Here is a 25614-nt window from a genome sequence, read left to right as displayed (position 1 = left end):
CCAAGATATCATTGCACGGTATAAGCGTTCTAGCTCCTTGAAGAGAAGTCACTGGAGTGAGAAGTATTCTGTGTCTGTCTAGAGAGAAAGACTAAATCTGTCAGCTTCTTCAGGCTCTTCTCTACAGAAAATACAAAAGCAGAGAAACAAAATATACAGTCAGCAACACAGGAAGAGGCAGGTCATATGTGTTAGTAAGATGGCTCTTGATTTGAATATCCATCTTTTTGTCCTACGTGTGCATCATGCCTAACTCTGTGAGACCTCATAACAAGGAAACATCCCCCATGTGTTTCTTAAAACACTTTGTGTCTTTGTAATCTAAGAAACAAGACTTAAATGTTTAAAAAGAAATTGTTGCTGCTCCTTCAGCATGTCAGACTGACAAATATAATTTGTAACTCTGAAAAAAGAAACATTTGTTATCAGAAAATCCATCTCCTTTCTTTCCGCTTCAAAAAGTTTTAAGCTGGTTTCTCCCTGACCCACTTCATCACTTACTGCTATTTCCTTCCCATCCTTTGTCTCCATTTTTAGGGGTTTTCACACACCATTTTTGGAGCTGGAATGCACTTCTTAACTAGAAAAAGCAGACAGTGCTTTACAGACTCTAGGACGTAATGTAGGACTAGATCCTTCAGTTGGGGCACTAACAATACAATGTAGCAATTGTATTGTCATTGGGACATGATAGTCATTGTATTCTAGCAGCTTCAATTTTTTCTACATTTTGCAAAAGGAAAACATAAGAACATATTTACATTTTTAAGTTGGGTTTATTATCATAAAAATTTATGCTTCAGATCATTTTCCAAGCAAATCAGAACAAAGCCCGGGGTTTTTTGTTGATTTGTTTAATTCCCACCCCTCCACCCCCACTTCACACATGCTACTTAAAATACTACTTCATTGAACTGTTTTTGTTGTTTCATGTAGGGCTCAATTCAACATCTGACAATCAAATCTGACCCAAGGGCTACTGAAGATCATTGTGAAGATGATGATCCTTATGTGAGTACTCTTATAAACACTTATTAATATATCCTCAGCGCCTCAGAGATTTCAAAGTCATTTGCCATTAGACACTTTTCGTAAGACTAAATGTAGTATTTCTTCTTGGGAACATAGTATCATACTTAAAACTATCTGTGTGGGGGAATCTCTTTTTTTGACTACACAGCCCCTAAAACTGTGATTTTTCAAAAAGCATAGAGTTTTTTTGTCTATAACACCTTTGAGAAAATGAACTATGACTTTTATTTTTCTGAAGGGTCATTTTCATGAAATGCTGTAAGTACTGAAATAAGTTAATCTCATAATGACACTGAGGCTTCACCAACTGAAAAAAAAAAAGTTTTTTCTGCATTGAAGTAGCCAGTTCCTCGGAGATCATACTTTTTTATCCTGACTTTTATGAACTTGCTCTCATGATTGGGTTTTGCACAGGCTTCAGGGGACATCAGTGGCAATGGCAGCACTCAAGAACATGAAGGTATTTCTGAGACACAAGAAGTCCTTGCACCTTCTCATCTTCCCATAAGGGTAAATTTATTTGATTTATTTGCTTTACATTTCTGGTTTAATATTACTTTTTTAGATAGTGAGGTCTGGATTTTGTCACTAGTTTTTCATATGTGGCAACTTCCAAAGGCACCTGTGAGAACAACATGCACCCATCCATAAGAATGACTGCACTGTGCCAGATCAAAAATCTGGTACATTTGACAACAATCAGCAATCAGTACTTTGGGAAGAGTATAATAATGGATCAGGAACATAAATATGACACTTACCGGGAATACTCTTTCACTCTGCAACAGTTCCCACCTCAGGAAATGCTTGAGCCAGGAGTGTATTTTTTTATGTTTAGTGGACCTCAGCTGAGTTTTTCGCTGTTGAATTTCTTGCTTTGTGGGTTTTTTAACCCATGGGAATTTTACCATCCTCAGCTACATACTTCAGAGTTACTTAGCTTATTTAATGACATGTTTTGTGAAGGACTTTGATCTTTTGCTTGCCCTTCTGAACATGCTACCTGCCACTCTCATTTGGTGGTAACTATAGTGGAAGACAGAGTAAACAGTTGTTCCTTACTTACCATAGCATTTGTGATTTTAGAGATTCCTATCACATCATGTTTCCCCTCCCTTTTTGTGCCGGGCGGAAATGTTCCAGTTCATTCCTCACAATGAAGCTTTCCATGCAGCTTATATCAAGCATTCTTCTTTTATCCAAGTTCTCATTGATTCCTTTAGAGAAAACCAGTAGGTTTGTGAGAAATTAATTTACAGAAATCATGCTCACATTCCCTGATATAGCACATACTTCAGCTCTTTCATTGTTGAATCCTTCAGAACTCATGGGTAAATACTGTTTGGTTGTGATGATTTGTTGCCGTTCACTTAGTCAGTGTGTTTCCTACCCTTTTCTTACAAAGACTTCAGTTTTAGACATATCCTCTGCTGAGTTTCCAAAGAATATTCTTTCGCAGGAATTTTAACATGAATGCAAAAAACTTTTTTTTTCTGCTATGGCTTAAAATTCTCTGAGCACTCTTTTTACAACTTAATTGTGTATTGACCTGGCTTCCTGCTCCTGATGTGTTTGAAAAGAGATTTATTATTAATTTTTATGCCTTTTACGTACAGCTCATTAAACTCTTTTTGGCCTGCATTGTGCTTTTCACAGAATCGCAGACTAGCTGAGTTTGAAAGGGACCTCTGAAGATTGTCCTGTCCAACTCCCTTCTCAAAGCAGAGTCAAGTACAGCAGGTTGCTCAGTGCCAGCGGGTTTTAGATTTCTTCAAGGACAGAGACTCCACTTCCTCTCCAGTTCCAGTGTGGTTTTTTTCTGATGTAGAACTGGAATTTCTTGTATTTGAATTTGTGTCCATTGTCTCTTTTCCTTTCACTGACTACCACTGAGAAGGGTCTGGCTCTGTCTTCTTTACTCCCTCCTGTCAGGATTTTGAACACATTGATAAGATTGCTCTGAGCCTTCTCTTCTTGAGGCAGTCCTCGCTTTCTTATCTTCCTCTCCTAGGTCAAAAGCCCTAATTCCTTAATCACCTACATGCCCTTTGATGGACTTGGTCCAATATATCCATGTACTGGCGAGCCCAAACCTGGACACAGTACTCAAGATGGGGGTCTCACCATTGCTTAATACAGAAAGATCACCTCCCTCAACCTGCTGGTGATACTCTTCCTAATGCAGACCACGATGCTGCTGGCCACCTTTGCCAGAAGGGCACGTTGCTGGCTCTTATTCCACTTGTCTACCAGCATCCTTTCCTGCAAAGCTGCTTTCCAGCTACTTGGCCCCCAGCTAGTACTGCTACATGGGGTAATTCCTCCCCAGATGCAGGACTTGCATTTTACTTCGCTGAACTTCAGGAGATTCTTGTCTGTTTATTTCTGCAGCCAGCTGGGGTTCTTCTGAACGGCAGCAAAATCACCTGGTGCCTTGATGGCTCCTCTCCATTTTGCATCACACCACAAAATTTAACCCGTGAAATCTTATTGTGCTTTCACTTTTTCTCATTTGGATACAACTGTAGCTAATTCAGGAAAGATGTCTAACTTCTCTAGTCTGTCCAGAAAAAATCAATTATTTTTGCTATTGCTTTAAGTTTCTGTTTAATAATCTTCATAATTACTACACTGCTCAAAATTACACACAGCAATAGTAGAATTTTTGGGTTTTATTCCTACTTTTACAAGGATTCCTACCACAAGATGTCGTGGTTTAACCCCAGCAGGCAACTAAGCAGCACACAGCCGCTCATTCACTCCCCCTCCAGTGCGACGGGGGGAGAGAATGAGAAGGGTAAAAGTGAGAAAACTCATGGGTTGAGATAAAGACAGTTTAAGAGGTAAAGCAAAAGCCGCGCATGCAAGCAAAACAACACAAGGAATTCATTCACCACTTCCCATCGGCAGGCAGGTGTTCAGCCATCTCCAGGAAAGCAGGGCTCCATCACGTGTAACAGTTACTTGGGAAGACAAACACCATCACTCTGAACATCCCCCCACCTCCTCTTCTTCCCCCAGCTTTATATGCTGAGCATGATGTCATATGGTATGGAATATCCCTTTGGTCAGCTGGGGTCAGCTGTCCCAGCTGCGTCCCCTCCCAACTTCTTGTGCACCCCCAGCCTACTCGCTGGTGGGGTGGAGAGGCAGCAAAGGCCTTGACTCTGTGTAAGCACTGCTCAGCAATAACTAAAACATCCCTGTGTTATCATCAACACTGTTTTCAGCACAAATCCAAAACATAGCCTCATACTAGCTACTATGAAGAAAATTAACACTATCCCAGCCAAAACCAGCACTCAAGAATGTTGTTTCTCAGCATAATCTCAGCATACTATTCACTGTTGCAGAGTACAAAAGGTAGAAAATTTCTATTTTAATGAGCAAGTGTTATTGTTACATTGCTAAAAAATTAGTAACACATCTATGATTTACATGAACAGGGACCTAAAAGTGTAATAGCTATTGTTCATTGCTATATACCACTCCCAGGGAGTAAAAATGTGACATTTTCCTTTGATTTTCCAAACATATGAGATCAGTCTTGGGTGCCAAAATGTTATTTCAAGCTCTGACAATGTCAACGTAATACAGCAATGTCACGCCTTCTTCAGAAGACCTAGAAGTTGCCTACAGTTAACTTGAATTCCATAATTAAGCTCGAATCAATGCCCAGAAGGAAAAATGTCACAGAAAAAGTATTACAGAATGTAATTTATTAATTGGTAATGATGAAGCTGTGGTTGTCATAAATGAAGACACAAAGCATACCTTTTCCTGATGCGCCTCTCAAAGACACACTTGCTCATCAATGATTATATCATTGCTAACATTTTTCCATTCAGCTGTAATACTTTCCCTTACTTTATTTTAATTTCTCCACAAATTATTGTCTGCTTTGGCGTTATTTTAATTTCCTCGTTAAAACATTTTTAAGGTTGTCTGGGAAACTGTACACAAATAATTTTCTCTGAAGTACTACATCACAATGTTAATAAAGCAAATATATATATATATAGCAGATTATCACCCTTAGAAAACAAAAAGGAAAGAAGCCTCTTCATAGCTCTTTTTTATTCTACAGACACTTTTTTGGTGGCGGATTGTCAATTTCTTCAACTGTGTAGAAACAATCTTCATTGTGTCTGTGTGCAGTCCCAGTTACTACTACAGTAACTCTTTGTATGAGCCAGTCACAGAATGGATGATGATACATAGGTTTCTGAGCCAACTAATCACAAGCCTGAACGGCCAGTAAATGACTATTTTCTTCAAAATCCAAGAACTTCATGTGAAAGTATTTCCTTGGATCACACACATATTTTTTCTAAAATCCGTGGGGACTTCAAAAGGCCACACCAGCATGTCAATAAATACGTAGTCTCCTTTAGCAAAATGTTTAATGCTATTGCCAAATTAGAAATGTCTAAATGCAAATGACTCATGGGATTTGCGTGCCTTCCAAAGTGACTGCCCATGGAGTTTTAATGGGTTTATTATTTAGAAATATTAAACAAGAGACAGAGAAACAAATGACAATTTAACAATTAGTCCAGTCACTGACAGAGGTTCCTGAGAAAGTTTTTATTTATCTTCTACTCTGAAAAATAGCTGAACAAACTCTCTAAATCAGCACTTCGAAGTAAATTGCTATGCTGAGCTGGAATGAAACAAGTCAAAGGTCATACTTGAAAATGCAATCTCTGAATAAAGACACTTAGCAATGTTGCTGGTGCATATTCTAATTTGTATTTTTCTGCTACGTAGTTCAGTACTGTGCAGTAGGAATGAATAGCGTTCTTTGGACTATTTCAGCATATTTCCATTTAATGGGCCTTGTGAATCAGCAAAAAAGGCCTCAGTGAATCAGCAAAAAAGGCATGTTTAACATTTGTAGAAGAGGTGTCTCTTCATAAGAATTTTTCTGTGGATTCCCTGCTAATTGATTGAATAATGCCAAAAACTGTCCTTGGCATGTCTTATCTACAGGGATCTTCAGAAAAATTTAGCCTGAACTACTCTGTATGTCAGAAAGGCACTGCCAGAAAGGAAAAGTAAGGAACAACAGTTTTCATTGTTGGTTCACAAGTGTTCAAGCCATTTCATGTGTGTTGCAGTACTGGGTTTGAGTGATTTTTTTCCAGGAACAATGCTATCCATTTTGTTTCATTAACCTTACATCTTTATGAACTAACAATCATAAAAATACAATCAAGGATCATAGAATATTTCAGATTGGAAGGAAGGTCATCTAGTCCAACCTTCTGCTCAAAACAGGGTCATCAGTCAGGTCAGATGACACTTTTCAGAGCTTTTTCCAGTCTGGTCTTGAAAACATCTGAGGATGTAGACTGCAACAACCTCACTGTACAGCCCGTTCCAGTGCAGGTCTATCTTCAATGGTGAAAATGTTTCTCCTTATATCCAATCAGAGCCTCTCTTGTTTCAACTTAATGCCCATTGTCACTTGTCCTACTGCCAAGCACCACTGTGAAGAGCCTAGCTCTGTATCATTGATGAACCCTGTGTAGGTATTGGTAGGCTGCCACTAGGTCTCCCATAAGACTTCTCTTCTCCAGGCTGAAGAAGACCAGTTCCTTCAGCCTTTCCTCACAGGACAAGTGCTCCAGCCCTTGTCTGTCTTGTAAGCTATCTGCTGAGCTCACTCTAGTTTATTGATATCTGTCTTATAACAGCGGACAAAACCAGGCAACATTCTAAATGTTGTCTAACAAGTGCTGAATAAATGTGGATAATCACTTCCCTAGATCTACTAGCATGTAGCCAGAGTTCCTGTTAACACAGCTTGCTTTGCTGCCAGGGCATGCTGCTGGTTCATATTCAGCTTGTTGTCCACCAAGATCTCCAGGTCCTTCTCTGCAGAGCTGCTTCCCGGTTTGTCTGTCCCTGGCCTGTGTTCTTGCAAGGGGTTCTTCCTTCCCATGTGCAGGACTTTGTGTTTGCCCTTGCTGAGTTTCTTAAGGTTCATGTTGGCATATTCCTCCAGCCTGTCCAGGTCCCACTGGATGGCAGTCCTGCACTTGAGCATATCAACTGATGCACCTCCAGCTCCCACTTTGGCAGTATCTGCAGACTTTATGAGCAAGCACTCTGCTGACTCCTCAGGTTATTGGTAAAGATGTTAAACAGAACAGATCCCAGGATGGACCCATTAGTATGTCCCATTAAATACTATGCTCGGAGTTCAATCATCCAACTATTTTTTTGCCCATCTTGTTCTCCCATCCAGACTGTAATGTCCTAGCTTGGATACAAGAATATCGTGGGAGACTGTTGAAATCTTGCTAAAATCAAGGTGGATGACATCCACTGCTTTCTCCTCATCCACAAATCCAGTCATTTTATCACATAAGGTAATCAGGTTGGTCAGGCATGATTTACCTTTGGTAAATCCATGCTGACGGTTCCTAGTTATGTTCTTCTCCTTCATGTGCCTAGAAACATGTTCCAAGAGGAGTTGTCTCATAATTTTCCCAGAGATCGAAGTGAGGCTGGCCAGTCTGTAGTGACGTAGATTGTTCTTTTGGCTTTAGAGTGAGTGTAATAATATAAGAGTAAACGTTCCAAATGAGTTTTGCCATTTTTAAAGTAATTTTTTATTATTCATACACTGATCACAAGAAATTGAAAAAATTCTAAATTCTTTTTATGGGGATTCTAAAGTATGTTCTGGATTTCATATTAGTATTTGGTATTCTGTATCTGTCCTTGTTTCTTCATTCAGAGTTAAATTTAAAATCGACTAACAGATTTTACCTTTCAATAACCTAGTCCCTCATTGTTTAATCTGCGGTCTTGACAGAAGTGACACACACACTTTTATACATATTGACACAAACGAGTGTGGAACCAGACTTGCCTCAGTAGTGACAGACAACAAAAGTTGCAAGTTTTAGCTGGGGAGGTTCGAGCTGGATTTCAGGAAAACTCTCTTCAATAGGGTAATAGTGCAGCACTGGAACACTGGTATCCAAAGAGGATATCAAACCTCTGTCCTTAGAAGTTTTCAAGATTTGGTTAGACAAAGTCATGGCTGAGCTGGTCTGCTTACATTAGTGGTCTACTTACTTACATGACCTTGAGAGGTTCCTCCCAACTAAAATTTCTTCCATGTGCCCATGCAGCCTGTGTGAATCTTGACTCAGTGACATGGGTTGGGGACCATTTTTTCTCTATGTCTTTTCAAGTCCCCTGTGGCTGGACACAATACCAAAGAAAACGTATCATTAGTGCAAGAGAATGAAGTCCATCATGGAAAAAGTTACAGTGAAGTTGCTCTTTCCCAAGGGAATGATTCCAAAGTCACATTTACACAAGCTTTATCTTGCTGTTGTGCCTGTGGTGGCAGAGGTTACATTCAAGAAATTCCATTCTTACATTCTGAACATCATCCTAAACACAAAAGGCAGAGATCAGAGACCAGAGAGCCTGGGAAGACCTGCTGGGCCCAGAATGAAGGCTTGTCCTCAACAATGTGAACCCTTCAGTGACACACTTTCTATTTCCTAACAGACCAGGCAACGTGGTGCCTACCACGTTCCTTGAAAATCATGTGTACAGCCTAAGCACTTAGTTCTTAGGCCACACAGTTGTCTCCCAGAAAATGTGGAAGCCATTGTGTTCCCAGTTAAGGAATGCTAAAAAAAGTGTTGCTAGAAGGTGTACATAAGAAAAAACAGTATGTAATGAAGAAACAGAGGATGTAGATTGAACTACGGAATATCTCTTTCTACTGTCATGTCAAAGGAAGTGATTAAGATCCCAGTGCTTGCTGTACCCACACCAGACCTCTCTCCTGTTACTGAGGGCTTTCGGTAAATTTTGGACCTTTCCTGAGGGAGAAAAATCCTCAGTGTCTGAATTGGGGTGTATGTATGGGTGCTAAGAACTATCAAAGAAGCAGCCTAAACTACAAGGAGATGGTCTAGGTGACACAGAAAGTCTTTTCCTTATCACCAGAGGACAGAAAATCTGGAGAAAACTATATCTGTGAGTTTCCCAAGACGCATTCTCCTCTGGGGGAAAGTTTTGAGATGGGCAGGACAGCAGGAGAATACGCTGAATCTGGTTTTATGCACAGAGGCAGGAATAACCTTTTATAACTCTGGTTTTAGGTAGTTCTGAATTCACTCCCCTGCAGCAGGTAGATTGTAACTGGCTGTCCTCTCTGTAGTGTCCTCCTATTCATTAGGAGCTGCAGATGCGAAAGCAAAGGGACTTAGTGCTTCTTAGAGCTTCACTGACTTCTGAGCAGCTGTACCTATACAAATACTGCTCTGTATATATATACAAATATACAGCTCTGTAAGGAAGACTGCTGTGGGCAGTCCACATGCAGTGGCATGCTGCTTTATTTTCTGTGGGGCAGGAGAAGATACTAAAATGCCCACCTGTAATCTCCTAATCCATTTCCCACCTGCCTTTGTGCACAGGGAGTACATGTGGACAAGTAGAGGATATCCACCCTACAATTCTTTTACTAGACACATCTTTTCAACTCCATTGGCTGATGTTGATCACTAACCTTTATGCGTGGTTATTAGATACTACTTCTTTATTCCACAGATACATCTTCATGTCTAAACTGACTGGGATTATTTCAACAGATTTCGTTGGGGTTTTTTCCCAATCGCTTCACTAAATTACAAATGTACTTTTTTCATTATCCTAATTCTTATAATTCTGTCAGGCAGGTAATCACTATTATCTATCAAGTTTACATTCTTATGAGTGTAGTGTGACATTTGGGTTGTTTTTCTACCATCTTCAAGTAAATATCTCTATTTTTCCCATTGTTTTCTAGTTAGAGAGTTAGATTTGGGATATTTACTAATACTGGGGTGGGAGGGTCAATTTTACAGCTTTTTAAATTATTTCTCAAAATGAAGCATTTAAATCTTTGTCCTACTGTTGCTTTATTTATCTTCCCAGTTAGAAAGAAACGTCAGGAATGCTTTATAGACTGTACAATTGAGCACACTCTAATTTGTGTGAATTATTTTCTACTGTTCTAATAACTGTATTAGTTATTCTGCATCAGAAGAGGGAAGTCACTGGACATTGCTTAAAGGAAAAAGTTGGTCCTCTTTTCTCAAAGTAGCCAAGACCTGATCTTATTAAGGATTTTAAAACACAAAAGCCTGTAATATATGACTAGCTTAACACTGTAAGTTTACTACGGTTCAGATAATAAACAGACTGCATAAAAAGGTTTATTGGTCTCTAAAGGTTAACTGAAATATTCCTACACAGAATGTCAAGAACAAGGTATATAGTTATAAGAGAAATAAGAGCAGAGGAAACATGCATTTGTTTCTTTCTCAAGTGGAGTAAATAAAACTGAAGTTAAATGAAAGTCCTTTTGTCAGCTACAGTGGGGATCAGATCCAGCCCACTGTGGAAAAGATTTCCTTTCCGCTTCAAATGCAGCCCTAAAGCCTATTTTCAATATGTTTCTTAATAACAAGAAGTATCTTGATGCTTTTCCTCAATTATAAGGATACAAAACCAGTGGGATAAAAATCATGATGTTACCTCTCTTCCTTTTGCTGACAACTCAGGAACTATTACAGCAAGCCCTATTATGCCATTTTGCACATCTTAACCTGGTTCAAGACCAGGTTGCTTGGCCCATTAAGTCTGCTCCAGGTTACCATGGCAACATGATCACTTTTAAATTTTATTTAAATTGCAAATTCAGGTTTGCATGAAGTAATCTCCTCACTACATTGAGACAGCACTTCTCCAGGTGTCTAATTCCACTAGGGAGAAGGCTCTTTACATTCCTGCATGCAGCTGATACCAGGTTATCGAAATGGCCACCTCTTGCCCACCCACAACCAGCATGGGGAAGGGTGGGTACCAGCCAGCTCTAGGCTCTTAGACCTGCAGTGATAACTTTACATTCCTTGTGTTTTTCTCCCTCTCTATGGCTTTGTCAAGTGTACATCACTTGGTTTGGAGGAATGGAGTTCAAAGGTATTGTGCTAGTTTTTCTCAAGAGCTTGACCAAAGTAGTGTGACATCTGCTGATAAGCAGAAACTAGATGTGTACTGTACAGAGGAAAAATGAAATAGAAGGTGAAATAAATCTAAAACTTGTAAATGAAAGAGGGTGTATAAATTGGCCATTAATAAATTTCAGTTTTTATGATAGCAATGACAGTTAATGTTTCTAAGGGCAGCGTAAGAGTAAGGACAGATACTGGTAAGATATTAAGTGGGAAAGATCTGGATTTCTGTTTTGCTTCATAAATGTGGTAGTTCTGATTACTATGCTTTGAGGAAGGTAATCTACAGATTCATGCTTTAAAATTTGTGATAAGCCTTTTCTCTAAACAGTTCTTTGGGATTTTATGTTTTTTTTAGCCTGAAGATACGTTGGCTGAGCCAGTGGAAGCCCCCCCAACTATATTGTCTTATTTGGAAGAAAACGATTTCTCTGGAAATCACAGATCAGAAGAAACCTCTGAAGCAACTAAACTTAAAGAACAAGGCACTGCCTCTTTTTTTGTGGGGAGTGGGGTCATTTATGTTCTCTAGGTCTGTCTGTCATTTCCCTGTGTATGAAAAGCCACTATCATATTTTGGGTGCTGCCAGGAATGGAAAATCCTATGGTTTTGGACATCCTGTGTGTTAGAAAAGAATTGGCACATCAAACATTTGGTCTTTGAAACTGCAGTCTGTTAGACTGCAATTTGTTAAAAGCAGCAAAGGTAAGTGGTAGCAGCTACAGCTACCGCTCAATACATCTCTCACTTTTCACTCCATATAGGTGCTTATCTCAGTCATTGTTGTTAAACATGCAGAGAATAGATTTACCCATCTATAGTGTGGAAGTTTCAGTCACAGAACTGTTGTTTATATTTTAAAATGAAAAAAAAAAAAAAAAAATGGATAAAACAAAGAAGCTGACCTGAGGAGCTGCTGCTGTGATACTCTACAACCCTCCAGTAAAGTGCAAGTGTTAGGTGACGGGAATGAAAGGAGAAAAATCCTCTTCATTCTGCTCAGGTCAGTGAGAAGCATGGCACTTCTTGAGACATACCTCTGCAAATAGTGCTACTGGCCCTAAAGTCATGTGGCACCTTTAAAAGGAATTTAAGATGAGTATTTAATTTGATGACCTTCTGTTATAGTGAAGCACAGCCTTTCATGTAAAACTGAATACCACCACTGAATAAACAACTATATCCTACTTATGTTCCGTGCAAAGGATATGAATCTGCCTAGTGCATCAATGGGGTGGTTTGGATGCAAGTGTAGGCAACAAAGTAATAAGAGCAGGACATAATGCACTGAGGAATCCAGTCCTCCACTATTAAGACAATTTCAGTGCACTCCTATAAAACAAAAAGTAAAGCTAGTTATCTTAATAAGGCCAGAGACAATGTTTCTATTTAAATTTCATACATACTTCAGATAGTACCTGTTGTACATACCTCTTATTTTTTATGCTATATAGATGAAAAATAGGCAACCATTAGACTAGAGCTTGAGGCAAAGAAGATGATGCAATACAGTCTTTGTCCTCAAAATAAACATTTGTTTTATAATTTTATTCTCATTTTTCTCTTTTTTTCTTTCCTTTTAAAATTTTCAGTTATGAAATGACTAATATTAATCTTTGGAACGTATTTTGGTCCTAATCTAAATAATTTCTTTTTTCATACAACTTGCAGCATCTGTGCTCTGATTAATACCTCTGGGCAGGTTTTATTTTGCTCTATCTCTCATTAATAAGTTATTATTTTATTTAGATTCAGCTGTCATGGAAACTGGACAAGGCAACAGTGAGTCTACCACTGTCACACAGAAAATCTTAAGAGAAGAAGATGGCTCTGGTGCTAGTGTTTTGCCAGGAGTAAGCGAAGAGGAGGTCTGTACAATGGGTTTATATGCCTTACCTTTTTGTCCCAAGAGCAGGAAAACATATGAATTTTAGGTGCTTTTCTGAGTCGGTACCTTTATCTATTCCATCTTAGCAGCATGCCAAAACAGAAGTTAATTTTTAAATTCTTGAATGTCCTCTCATGACATCAGGCTGAAAAGCACTGACAGTAGGCAGAAGTTTGGATCTATAACCATTGAGATGGACTTAAAATTTTTGACTAACAAAATTAATTTGTTCTTTCGGTTTTGCATTTTTTCATTTTGCATTTAAGAAAGTGAGAAACAAAGAAAATAACCAATGTAAATCCTTACCATAAAAGCCCACAATTTTTATTTCCTAAAGGCAGGCATCTTGGTCTTACTCACAGTAACTGCCTTGCAGGTGAAAGTCCTGCTTCCTTCTCAGGAAGGCATATCAACAGATTTAAAATTATATCCTTTGAGTGCTCACCAAGTGCTTCTGTGTGAAGTACCAAGTGCAAAGAAGCACTTCATTATCACAGTGCTTCATTATTAGGTGTTCCAAACAGAAGACTAAAACTAAAACACATTAAACTCTGGAGGAATCCATGCCTAAAATGTGTACCACTGGCTTTCCTTAGTTGCCCACACACTAATCTGAAAATTTATGGTTTATGCAAATTATCCCTTTATAAACCCAATCTTACTTGAATTACTATCCAAGAGGTAGATCCTATATTCCGTGTCTTGACAAGGGAATGACTGCGTGGATTGCACTGGAAAAGTGTCTGCAACTCCTAGTTATTTCTTTAAGAAAGCAGTGTATGGTGCCTCCTGACAGCTGCGTATGTTAACACCCAGAGATGAAAAATCCATTATAAAAGTAACCAGCAGCTTTCCTGGCACTCACAATAAAAAGATGCTTTGACTAATAAAATATTAAGATTGAACAACCTTTCCACCCCTAGATGGCCTTATAAAGGATCAAAGTTGAGGCAAGTCAGTAAAGTTGTTTGGGGTCCTTGTATTACTCATGTCTGTGTCAGAGCAGTTCCATGAATAAATGCTGTTTACAGCCATGCCTAGCTTCTCTCTAGGCTGCCAGCACATTTTTTAAAAGTGCTCTAGAAGAGGCGATATCTGGACATCTTTCACCTGTCAGAGGTGCCTTCCAAAAATCCTGGTCAGGCTGTCTTGTTGTAAACGTCCAAGCAGGAATTCCTTTCAGGATCCCTCCTGATGGAAAAAGAGATTCTAGAAAGTGTGTGTGCTATCATCAAGTGAGTTTTACACTACTGAACAGAGGAAACTCTGACAAAGATGGGCTGTAATTTAATTGACAGTTCAATTCTGTCAGGACCAGGAATAACTATAAATTATGTGCAAAGCATTGAGACTAGTCACATTTTCAGAATCGCTTTTAGTGAAATCCCTTGTAAAATTAGATACTCCTTTTGGGTAGACTCCTGTGGGCCTGACTCCTAGACAAGGAAATTAAGAGAAACCACCGGGCTGTAGCCCGTCTCTACTTTGAGGTTCACACAGTGCTAAGAAAAATGGCAGCCGTTTTAACTCCTGAATAGAGAGTACTCCAGCCTACATGACTGCGGGCACTAGAAACCCCAAAGTGGGTGGCTATGCCATACGTAGCAGAGTCACCCTCTCTGGTGAGATACTGGGCTTTGAAAGATACTGTGCCTATTGCATTTGTAAGGTAATGTGTAACCTGAATTTTGTGTGATTCTGCAAATGAAAATTACATATGGCCCTCGTTTGGAATCCTGTGAGTTGGAGGGCTCCAGCTACTCAAATACTTGCCCTACTTGTTGACATATTTCAAAATAATCAGCTAGTAGCACATTTTTCATTAATTAACATTCCTGATCCAACAGCCACCACAGATTTTTCTAAGCAGAAAATAAATAACGACCTTTCCTTCCTCTTGCCTTTGTGACTCCTACGCCAAAACTCCATTCTTCGTATTGCTTGAAACTGCAGTCGGTTATGACTGCTTCTGTTTGCCAGAAAACATGCAGCATCAAGAATGACAGAACTTTTATTCTAAAGTTCTACATTGTGTGTTTTATTCAAGTGTTTAAGGTTGCTCCTTACAGGGTCTTCTAGCATTTCCGTGTTTATTCTGGTAAATTATAACAAATGGTGAAACATTAGATTAAGGATTATCCATTGGAGCTGACACACAAGAGGCTTTAATATTTGTTGGAGGACTTCCAAATATGATTACTCTAACATTTTCATGCCTGCATTCACATTTTTTAAAAGCAGCAATTTTAATGTTAGGATGAACTATTGTTCTTACAATCTATTTTTTTCAGTTTTGGGCTATTTCTCTTAAATAAAAATCCAGTCTTGATTTAAGTAGTGTGACACAAAAAGCTTAAATCTATTATGACAAGTAGTTTTGCTACTTACTCATCTTTACAAGCTTTTTCTTGAACTTATTCCAATTTCCACATCCTTTTCACTACATAGATACCCAAGATGGCTATACAATATGCTAATGAACAATCTTTTAGAAAATAATAATAAAAAAAATTGTTACTCTATTGAAAACTGGCCTTTGTGAGTACGTGGTAGAAGTGGCACTATCTCCTGTAAGTTTACCATTGTACATGATCTCCATTGTACCAGTTATGCAATTTGTAATCCAATTAATATAGGTGACACTGATTAGGCACAGCATTATTTTTTTCAATGTCGTATAGAACTCAGACAAATGCCCCTCAGGAAAATTTCCTAAAGTCGGATCAACAGTGTTACTATTATCAAGCACACATAACAAAGAAAATTATGACCTGTTTGTCAGACAAAAACATGCTGCTTTAGCATTCATTATGTTCACACTTCAATTTTATATTAGAATGGAACGGAACAGAACAGAATAGAATAGACTATTTCAGTTGGAAGGGACCTACAATGATCATCTAGTCCAACTGCCTGACCAATTCAAGGCTGACCAAGTTAAAGCATGTTATTAAGGGCATTGTCCAAATGCCTCAAACACTGACAGGCTTGGGGCATTGACCACCTCTCTAGGAAGCCTGTTCCAGTGTTTGACCACCCTCTCAGTAAAGAAATGCTTCCTAATATCCAGTCTAAACCTCCCCTGATGGACACAGCTTTGAACCATTCCCACACGTCCTGGCACTGGGTACCAGGGAGAAGAGATCAGCACCTCCCTCTCCACTTCCCCTCCTCAGGAAGCTGGAGAGAGCAGTGAGGTCACCCCTCAGCCTCCTTCTCTCCAAACTAGACAAGCCCAAAGTCCTTAGCCGCTCTTCACAGGACATGCCTTCCAGCCCTTTCACCAGTTTTGGTGCCTTCCTCTGGACACATTCAAGTACCTTAACATCCTTCTTAAACTGTGGGGCCCAGAACTGCACACAATACTCAAGGTGAGGCTGCACCAACGCTGAATACAGCGGGATAATCACCTCTTTGGACCAGCTGGTTATGCTGTATTTGATGCACCCCAGGATGCAGTTTGCCGTCTTGGCTGCCAGGGCACACTGCTGACTCCTGTTGAGCCTGCTGTCGACCAGCACCCCCAGACCCCTTTCTGCAGGGCTGCTCTCCAGCCACTCCTCTCCCAGTTTAGACTTATGCCCAGTGTTGCTCCTTCCTAGGTGCAGAATCCCGCATTTGGACTTGTTAAATTTCATCCCATTAATCATTGCCCAATGCTCCAATCTATCTAGATCCCTCTGCAAGGCCTCTTGTCCCTCAAGAGAGTCAACAGCACCTCCCAGTTTAGTATCATCAGCAAACTTGCTAAGGGCGCATCCAATGCCTGCATCCAGATCATTGATAAATATATTGAACAGAACTGGCCCTAGAATTGAGCCCTGAGGAACACCGCTGGTGACCGGTCGCCAGCCAGATGTAGCCCCATTCACTACAACCCTTTGAGTTCTGCCCTTCAGCCAGTTCTTCAGCCAGCACACCGTGAACCCGCTCATCCCACAGTTGGACGACTTGTCCAGAAGGATGCTGTGAGGGACAGTATCAAAAGCCTTACTAAAACCCAGAAAAAACTACATCCACTGCCTTCCCCTCATCCACTAGGCTGGTGTCCTTATCATAGAAGGATATCAAATTAGTTAGACAGGACTTTCCCTTTGTGAAGCCATGTTGAGTGTGCCTGATGATTGCATTATTCTTTAAATGCCTTTCAATAGTACCCAGTATAATCTTCTCCATAATTTTTCCAGGAACTGAGGTTACACTAACAGGTCTGTAGTTCCCTGGGTCTTCCCTCATACCCTTCTTGTAAATTGGAATAACATTGGATAGCTTCCAGTCAGCAGGGACCTTCCCAGACTCCCAAGACCTTTGGTAGATGATCGAGAGGGGTCCTGCTATAACATCCGCTAGCTCCTTCAGTACTCTAACAACCTGTATCAACAATCCTGTTATCTCACTCAGGTTATGATCTTACCCACAGCTTAGTTAACTAGGTTCTCTTCTAACACTTTTCCAGCTGGGAAAAAAATCTCTAATGAGACCAGATGAAAAAATGTCTGGTTTTTGCGAACTTTCCTAGTGACAAAACCCAGAAAGATCTTTAAAAAATCAGCTAACAGCTCCTTTGCTGAAAGCTGTCGTCCTGCTAACTTTAAAATGCTTGGATAGTTACAGTATTACATCCCTCCTAGTTTCATTAGCTACTAATGGAACACAAAATATTTCATTGCTACTATAAAATGTGAGTAAATCCTAGTGCTTGTTTCAAAATATGATACAAAAATGACTTAAATGTTCCTTCTTGTATACTGGATTTTAATTTAAATATGTATGTGTCCGAGCTTCACCACTGAAAGGGTTTATTTTGTTCCTGGTGTATTTAAACTGTTCTTTTTATTATTCTTACTTTCTCTTGACCAAATACTGATGCTTAAGAACTCTTTGCTCTTGCTTGTTGTCCATTTTTACTCTTTGCTATCAGTTCCTTTGTTTCATCTTCTGTCACTTTCCTTTTTAACTAAGCTGGATATGTAACCCTCTTTTATTAGAGCTGTAGGTCTCTGGGCAGTTGGCTAAAGCATTCCTAAACATCTCTTCTTAACTTTCACAATTTTCTCCCAGACAGACTGAGTTTGTGAAACTGGTCTTTTTCAAACCTATGTTATTGATTTAGACTGCGCAGATTTGTGCAGATATTAAATTAGACCATGGTCATTTGCATCTAGGTAACCAGTTCTCATTTTTTCCAGCTCAGTGAGCAATTTATTTGTACTTGCATGAATGATCTCTAATCTGGACTGCCTTTGCTGAATGGAGTATATTTTTTGTATGGTGCCTAACAGTTTTCTGACTGCATTGAATAAAGCAGGGGTTCTAGGAGAGAGGGAAGAGAGGTGGAAAAAGAGAGAGCAAAAATGGGAAAAGTAATGCAACACATTTTTCATATTTCACATTTTAATTACTCAGGGCCAGAAAGGTCAGGAAGGAGTGCATGGGCCCACAGGATCTCCAGGAAGGCCAGGAGTAGAAGATGTGCAGAAAAAAGATCAAGGACCTCCCGGACCTCCAGGGAAACTTGGACAACATGGTCAGCCTGTGAGTATTTTCTGTCTATTTGAAAAAATGCATGTATTTTAGAAAGGGTAATAGTCATTCATCACACATGCATAAAGGGCTGAAACTCCACAGCCTCACACACTGTCATCAGTTATACTTCTACAAGATGGGCTTTTAGCCCCACCAAATCAACTCAGGAGTGTCATATCTGCTTTGCACATGTGTCAACGGCTATAGAAGGGCCTGATGAGAGACAATCAGCAGAAAGCACAAGGCAAACACCTGATGTGCCAACATACTAATGTTCTTAGAGCGGTAATTCCACAAACTCTTCTGGCAGCCTTTGCAGTGTTGCACCGCCCTCCCAGCTGTCATGTTTGAACGTGTTCAAAGCTGCTGGACTTCAGAACTCACATGCCTCCTTCAGTGGCTTCTGTATATCCAGGATGTTTCACACTTCATATCCTTCTGAACCATCAGCACAAGATGTATCCAATTAAACAGAGGCACAAAACAGATCACATTGTGACATAGTATTTGTTAGAGTTCTGGTTTGTTATTTTGTCACTACATGACACATCAAGCTATAGTTAATTGCTTTTCTCTTTTGTTGCTTCTTTGTTACAATGTTTTATTTACCTTTCTAACAAAGATGTTTTATTTTAGGGCATTCCTGGTAAAAATGGCTTACCCGTAAGTACTCTTCTATACATGTTTTAGTTAACTGAAGAAAAAAACCCCAGCAACATTTTTTATCGGAGACTCAGCTACACTGAAGCTTAAGCAGCAAAGTGCTTTCTGCTTATGCTCTCTTTAGAAGGCAGCTCTGGTGCTATAGTTGACTTCCTCAGGTTGTCAAGAGAGGGGGACCTGGGTTTCTAAGAGAAATTTATGATTTCCCAGTTGCAAAGAAAGTAAGAGGCATGGCATGTCATAAGCAGCTGTACAAGGAGTCCAGCTCTGGTGAGGCTGGCTTTTTTGCAGAGGGGAACTTCAAAAAGAGGACATACTCAGACCCAGGCCTCTTCCAGGGCAAAACAAAGTGCTTCATCAACCTTTCATAGACACATGCTGCCATGCTCCTAATCTCAGCTGCTATTAACTTTCCAGATGTACCTCTCACTCCTCAACTCTTGTGCAGTAATTCAACTGCACCTTCTGCTTCATCCTTCCTGCTTTCCTTTCTCTGCGTTCCTCTATTTTACCCTCCCTTCTGTTACATTTGCTGTCATCTTCCTGTATTGTTCCTTCCTCCCTTCTCCAGATTACTCCCATCCGTGGGTCAGTTCACCACAAGCCGCTGACAGGTTGCATATGCATCCTCTATGGTGAAGTATTGCCCAGCAATGCTCACAATAACAAATCCCTAGCTGTCATATTCCATGAGTGTCTCAGCTGCTGTTGCGTATCTGTCCTCTGTTGACGCTTTACTGCCTGGCTTCTTTGTTTCCTTACTCGTTGTCTGTTGCTGCCACTTTGTGCATCTTTCCCGTCTCTGAGACCTTCCCAACCAGGGGCTGTCATCAGTACCATGCCTGCTCCTCCTTTTGTATACTGCCATGCACCACTGCTGTGAACTTCCTGTCCGTTCCTGCCTCCTGCAAGCGAACCTCACATGAAACTGGTATGTTTTAAGATATTAAAAAAAAATAATTCAGTAGTCATTCATGGGATGCATTATTCAGCTCCTGCATGAATGCTGCCTGCATACATTGGTACGTTCGGATAAATGTAGCTGGCTTTGCAAATATTTAGCCTAAACCTAGGTTATATGTCATTAGGGTGTTTATGGACAAGAAGTTCACATTTTCTGTATTAACAGAAGTCTGACTACTTTCAAGCAGAACATTTTCAAAGAAAATTCTATGAAACCAAAATAATGGGGAAATGTCTTATAGAAAATTCTTCAAATGTAATTCAAATGCTCCAAAAGCAATTGTTTTGTCCTTGCAAACAAATGCTTGTAAAACAATCCTATTTCCTATCACAGACATTTTGTTATATCTTGTGAAATGAACCACTGTCCTGTATTTTTTATAGATACTCTTTTGTCCATGTGCAGCTGGGTTCTGATCTTGCATACACCTATGCATACTATTGGATTGATGGAGCTTCACTCAGCAATAGAATTAGTATGCACTAGATTTATATTGGCCATGTGTTTGCCACTTTTCTATAAACTTGATACCAGTTACTCTACAGGAAAAATAATAATAGGAGAAAAAAACTTTTAGTCTTACAGATATATTTTTCTCCATAATAAGTTTATATAACCCATCTTTAAAATTAGTACAGCCCTAAAACTTGAGCAGTAGAGTCCATAATCACAGCTGTCCAGATTCCCAAAATGCCATTAAGGAAAATAGAATTTATTTGCCTTCTGAATTTTTTTCCAGTGTCCTAACTGAATTCATAAATAGCACCACTTTATAATAGCACTGACTTTAAAGCTGGTGGGAGTTCTTTCTAGCCAATGATCAAGCCTCTATAGGAAGAGCATATGCATGTTACATGTAGATAAGATGAACATATGTAGAAAGGTTATTTGGGATTAATTTGATTGGTGAAGTTTAGAATGGAAAATGGGGTGAAATGCTAGGTAGTACCACACTTTCCCTGTCAGATGCATGTCCTCAGGAAGCATCCTACTTGGTAGGAACTGAACGTATTCAGGTGGGTCAAGGCAAAAAGGATTTCAGTAGAAGGTGGGAACAGGCTAATGCCAATGGTATGATTTGGTGCACACAGAGCAGCAGTTTGTAGTACTGTGTTACAAATATATCTCACTATTCTCTGTTGACTATCACTTCTGTATGAAACTAAAAGTAGATTTCTTCCAAGTGTCCATTTTCTCATAGTTTGAAAGTTGTTAGGGAAGAGGCAGAATTCTAGCCCGGAATCCTGCTGTAAGCATATTCAGCAATTTTGAAATAAATGAAGACTTCCTTACCTCTAGATAAGTAAATGGCTAAGAGGCAGAACATTTGAAGAGGACTTTTCAGACAGCTGTCACTATTTGTTCTAGTGGAACATTATCGTTTTCAAAATACTTGTTATCAGTGCTGTGTGGTTCAGTTGGCATCCTGTCAAATCCAAATGCAGCCTGGCAAGTGTTTCCATCTGTATCCCTCACACAGGCTTCACTGCCACTTTGTTGTGGGCAGAGTAGATGTGGTGAGAGGCACATTTTGTGCACTGCTAGCTTCGTAGAGGTGTAAGTCCCATATCTCCTCCCACTGCACAAACCAAGACTTAGAATCCAGCACCCTTACATCCAGTCTCTGCTGCTAAGTGTACAGCCTGTTTAACCTGCATAAAAGATAATGTCTAATTAAAAAATCTATTTCCTTTTAGGGTAAAAATGGACTTCAGGGGTTGCCAGGACTGAAAGGAAAAGCAGGCCTAAAAGGTGAAAAGGTATGTGTCCTGTTAATAACCAACAGCCAATCAGATACCATTTATGCTTCGACATGTGTTAATCTGGTACTCTCTGAGAGAAAAAATAATAATAATAGGGAATCACAGGAAGAATTTAACCATCCTCCTCGTCACCCATGAATCTGCATGAAGGGCAGCCATAACAGAATCATAACGATTTTTCAAGAGTATGAATAAACTTCAACAGTGGAAAAAGTTGAGCTTTCACAGGAGAGCTAAGGAAGATATATTTAATACTTACTTAATAAAGAAAAGTCAATTGTTATATATAACTGCTCTGTGCAACTTACTCCACTGGCTAAGTGATTTAACAGAGACAGTATAATCATATTACCCTTAGGAAATGAACGTAATTGAAATAAAATCTAAACCATCTGAAGTAACAACTTGTATTACTTCTGAGCTGAAGTGAGCTATAATGGATTAATCTATCATTAAAGCACATGTATACAGAATTGGCATTCAGCCGTACTCCAAGTGCCAAATTAATAACTCATTTCATCTGTTTACCAAAACAATTCAGGCTTCATATATGCACAAACATAACCCGTATAAAGCTCATGTATTCAGATTCAATTTGAAAGGGTCCAGAATAATTTCAAAGGTAAAATTAGTCTTCAGCACAGGTATCGGGTCACAAGACTGTATGGCAACCCCCCCATATCTCTGTCCAGCTGAACAGTCTGTCTGTTGCAATGGAAAGGTACACTGGGCAAAGGGTCATCGTAAGCTGAAGAGAAGTGAAAGCATGTCAGGCAGTTAGGAAGCATCTCAGGTACAACATGATGAGGGACACTCTTGCACTCCCCTGGTGAAAGCAGCATGTCTGGGACCCATCTCAGGTACGTGTTCACAGAAGCAGGCAGCATGGGAGACAAACAGGAGGACTTAGAAGTTCATGCACAGTTACAGGGCTATCACCTCTCTGAGGTTACAGAGACGTGGTGGGATAGCTCACAACTGGAGTGCTGCAGTGTATGGATACAGGCTTTTCAGGAAAGATAGGCTGGGAAGGCAGATTATCAGTAAGACTTTAAATCAGTTCGCAACAGGCATTACAGGTGCTCTGTACAGGCATTTCAGAGCCTCATTTCTGAAACCTCTGAGCAGTCTCAGATCAGCAAAGGGCAGTTTGATGGACTTGTTGAGCCAGGAGTCTTTCCCTCCACTTTGTCTCTCCATTCCTCCCCACTCTTCATCCTATCCCCAACCCTGGACTGCACTGGCAGAGTTTAGCAGCAGAAATCAGAAGACTCTAGACTGCAGGGAAAAAATGAATGAGAAGTAAATTCCAGATTAAGGACGGTGATATTGGTGGAGGACTTTGACAGGGTGCTACTTACATCTCTGTCAGTGCTAAAACCTATAGCATAGGTCACAGAATCCCAGAATCACTGAGGTTGGAAGGCCTCTCTGGAGATGAGCAGAGGCAGCTAGAGCGGGTTACCCAGGACTGTGTCCAGTTTGGTTTTAATATCTCCAAGGATGGAGATTCCACAACCTTTCCTGGTAACCTGTTCGAGTGTTTGATCACTCTTAGAGTAAAGAAGGGGGGGTTGTACATTTAAATGGAATTTCTTATATTTCAATTTCAATATGCCCATTCCCTCTTGTCCTTCCCCTGGATACCACTGAGAAGAGTCTGGCTCAATCATCTTCTTCATTCCCACCCATCATATATATATGCACATTGACAAGATGCCCCCCAAGTCATCTTTTCTCCAGGCTAAATAGTTTAATCTCTCTCAGCCTCCCCTCATAAATCAGAAGCTCCAGTCCTTCAGTTGTCTTTGTGGTCTTTAACTGGGCTCACTCCAGTATCTCCCTATCTTTCTTGTACTGGGGAGCCCAAACCTGGACAGAGTACTTCAGATGAGTAGAGCAGAAGGATAACCTCCCTCAACCTGTTGGCAATGCAGCAATTGGTGCATGGTGTCATCTAAGTGTTCTGTGGTTCAGACACTGAAAGACGTGATGGTGATACCACCAAGAACTGCAGTGCCATTAATCTCACTGGAAAAATATCACAGCAGTTCTAGATACATTTTAACAGGAGCATACTCTTAAGCAGTGTGGCATAACTCATTGTGCTATTAGAGTACAAGATAGACTAGGCTAAGGTTTCCAAAGCTAGAAAGAGTAGCATGCACTGATTTATAGTAGTCATGTACCTAAATGTCCCTACTCTAATAGGTCCCGCAAAATGACTACTGAGTTTGTAAGTGGATGTCACTGCTATGACTTATATGACATTCAGTACTACAAGCTGTCAGGTAAATACCACAACACTCTCCATGATGGCATTATGAGACGGTTTTTCCTTCCTTTCTGAATAACCTCCGTCATATTTTCATATCATGCCAAAATGTGTAACCAATACAATCACTTTCTAAAAGAGATGAATTTTCCACAGCACTTCCCAGCCAGCTCAGCGCTTCTAAGATAAATCACACAAACACCACTGAGAATAGTAATATACGGTTTCTAGGTTTTACTAATAATAACAATTCTATATGTAATATTAATAATTAATTATACATATATCTTGGTATAACTCAAAGGCAAAGTATAATTCAAGGAAAAATATTCTGCAACAAATGAGTTAACAAGGTCTTGAGTGATGAACAATAGATGTTAGGAATTAGTGTCATGGTAGTTGCCCATTTTGGACAACACTGCTCCAGAGAACAGCACTTCACTGTGTTGTGGGAGGGGCAGACTGATTTTGCCCCAGGAGCTACGTGGACACAAGAGCCTGCCAACTCACTATTCCCTTGCATGAGTGGACTGCACGATAGGGTGAAACAATGGCTGTTCTGCTCTTGGAGAGCCATCACTGGGACAGTGATATGCAGGAATAGTACCTCATCCTAAGCTTGATAACGTGGTACAGCAGTCTCTGAGAAGAAAGGTACCATCTTGCATAGCACCACTGGTGGCAGGTATTCAGGCTTTCTTTTGAGCTGGCACTGGTCTCAGACACTTTGTGTCTGGAATATTGGTCAATCCTTCATGACGTGTCTACACACTTGTCAGCCTTTCCATGACTTTTGCTGAAGCCCTTGAGCAGGAGTAGAATCTCTGGACATAGCCCAGGAGCTACACAGATTTCTGTAGCCCATGATTCTCTATAACCCTCTCTCCCCAAATGGCTAATTCTCTACATTCTTCTTTCCTGATACAGAGCTGATGCAGATAGTGCCTTCCCTCTCTATGGACACTTGCTAGGAGCCTCCTTTGGTTCTTCTGCATGGTGAAACTACTATAGCCCCTCCAGTAAAGGCTCAGTTTCCCCTATAGTGTTTGTCAATCACACAGTGAAAAAGCTGAAAAAAATGGCCTAAACATCATTTGACAATTAGCTTCCCAACTTTCCTGCAAATCTGCTTTTGTCATTCTTGTGACCAGAGTCATTTCCAGGATGCTTGGTACCGACATAAATAATTCATGTTAGTAAACCATAAAATCAGTCAGACTGCTTTTAATGAAAACAAAGCAAATGGAAAAGATTTCAAGATTATGGTTGTTTACATTTCTTCTACTTATAAGCAAAGTGCAAATTAGCAAAAGAAGCTTTATTTTGCAGCTGCTGCAGCTGCAACTATTGTTAGGTAACCATTTTGATCTCCAGCAACAAGTGCTACATCTATACTGCGAAATGAAACAGGCCCAGAAACTGACTGAATTGCTGATGATTCAGACTTGCGAGTGTGGTCCCTGACAAT

General features: G+C 40.0%; 1 protein-coding gene across 1 annotated transcript in view; it reads left to right on the top strand.

The window, feature by feature from the left end:
* The window catches only part of LOC127013308 (collagen alpha-1(XV) chain-like), a 160167-nt gene that overhangs the window by 53999 nt on the left and 80554 nt on the right, over positions 1–25614 (top strand). The window contains exons 4-10 of the mRNA XM_050892108.1: positions 937–1011; positions 1447–1542; positions 11425–11551; positions 12817–12935; positions 18362–18490; positions 19118–19144; positions 21806–21868. Coding sequence (XP_050748065.1) covers positions 937–1011; positions 1447–1542; positions 11425–11551; positions 12817–12935; positions 18362–18490; positions 19118–19144; positions 21806–21868 — 636 coding nt within the window. The remainder of the gene's footprint in view (positions 1–936; positions 1012–1446; positions 1543–11424; positions 11552–12816; positions 12936–18361; positions 18491–19117; positions 19145–21805; positions 21869–25614) is intronic.

The sequence above is a fragment of the Gymnogyps californianus genome, chromosome 2, assembly GCF_018139145.2.
Source record: "Gymnogyps californianus isolate 813 chromosome 2, ASM1813914v2, whole genome shotgun sequence".
NCBI classification, from domain to species: domain Eukaryota; kingdom Metazoa; phylum Chordata; class Aves; order Accipitriformes; family Cathartidae; genus Gymnogyps; species Gymnogyps californianus.
The sequence above is the reverse complement of the archived record's forward strand: the minus strand, read 5'-3'. Positions and strand labels throughout refer to the sequence as shown.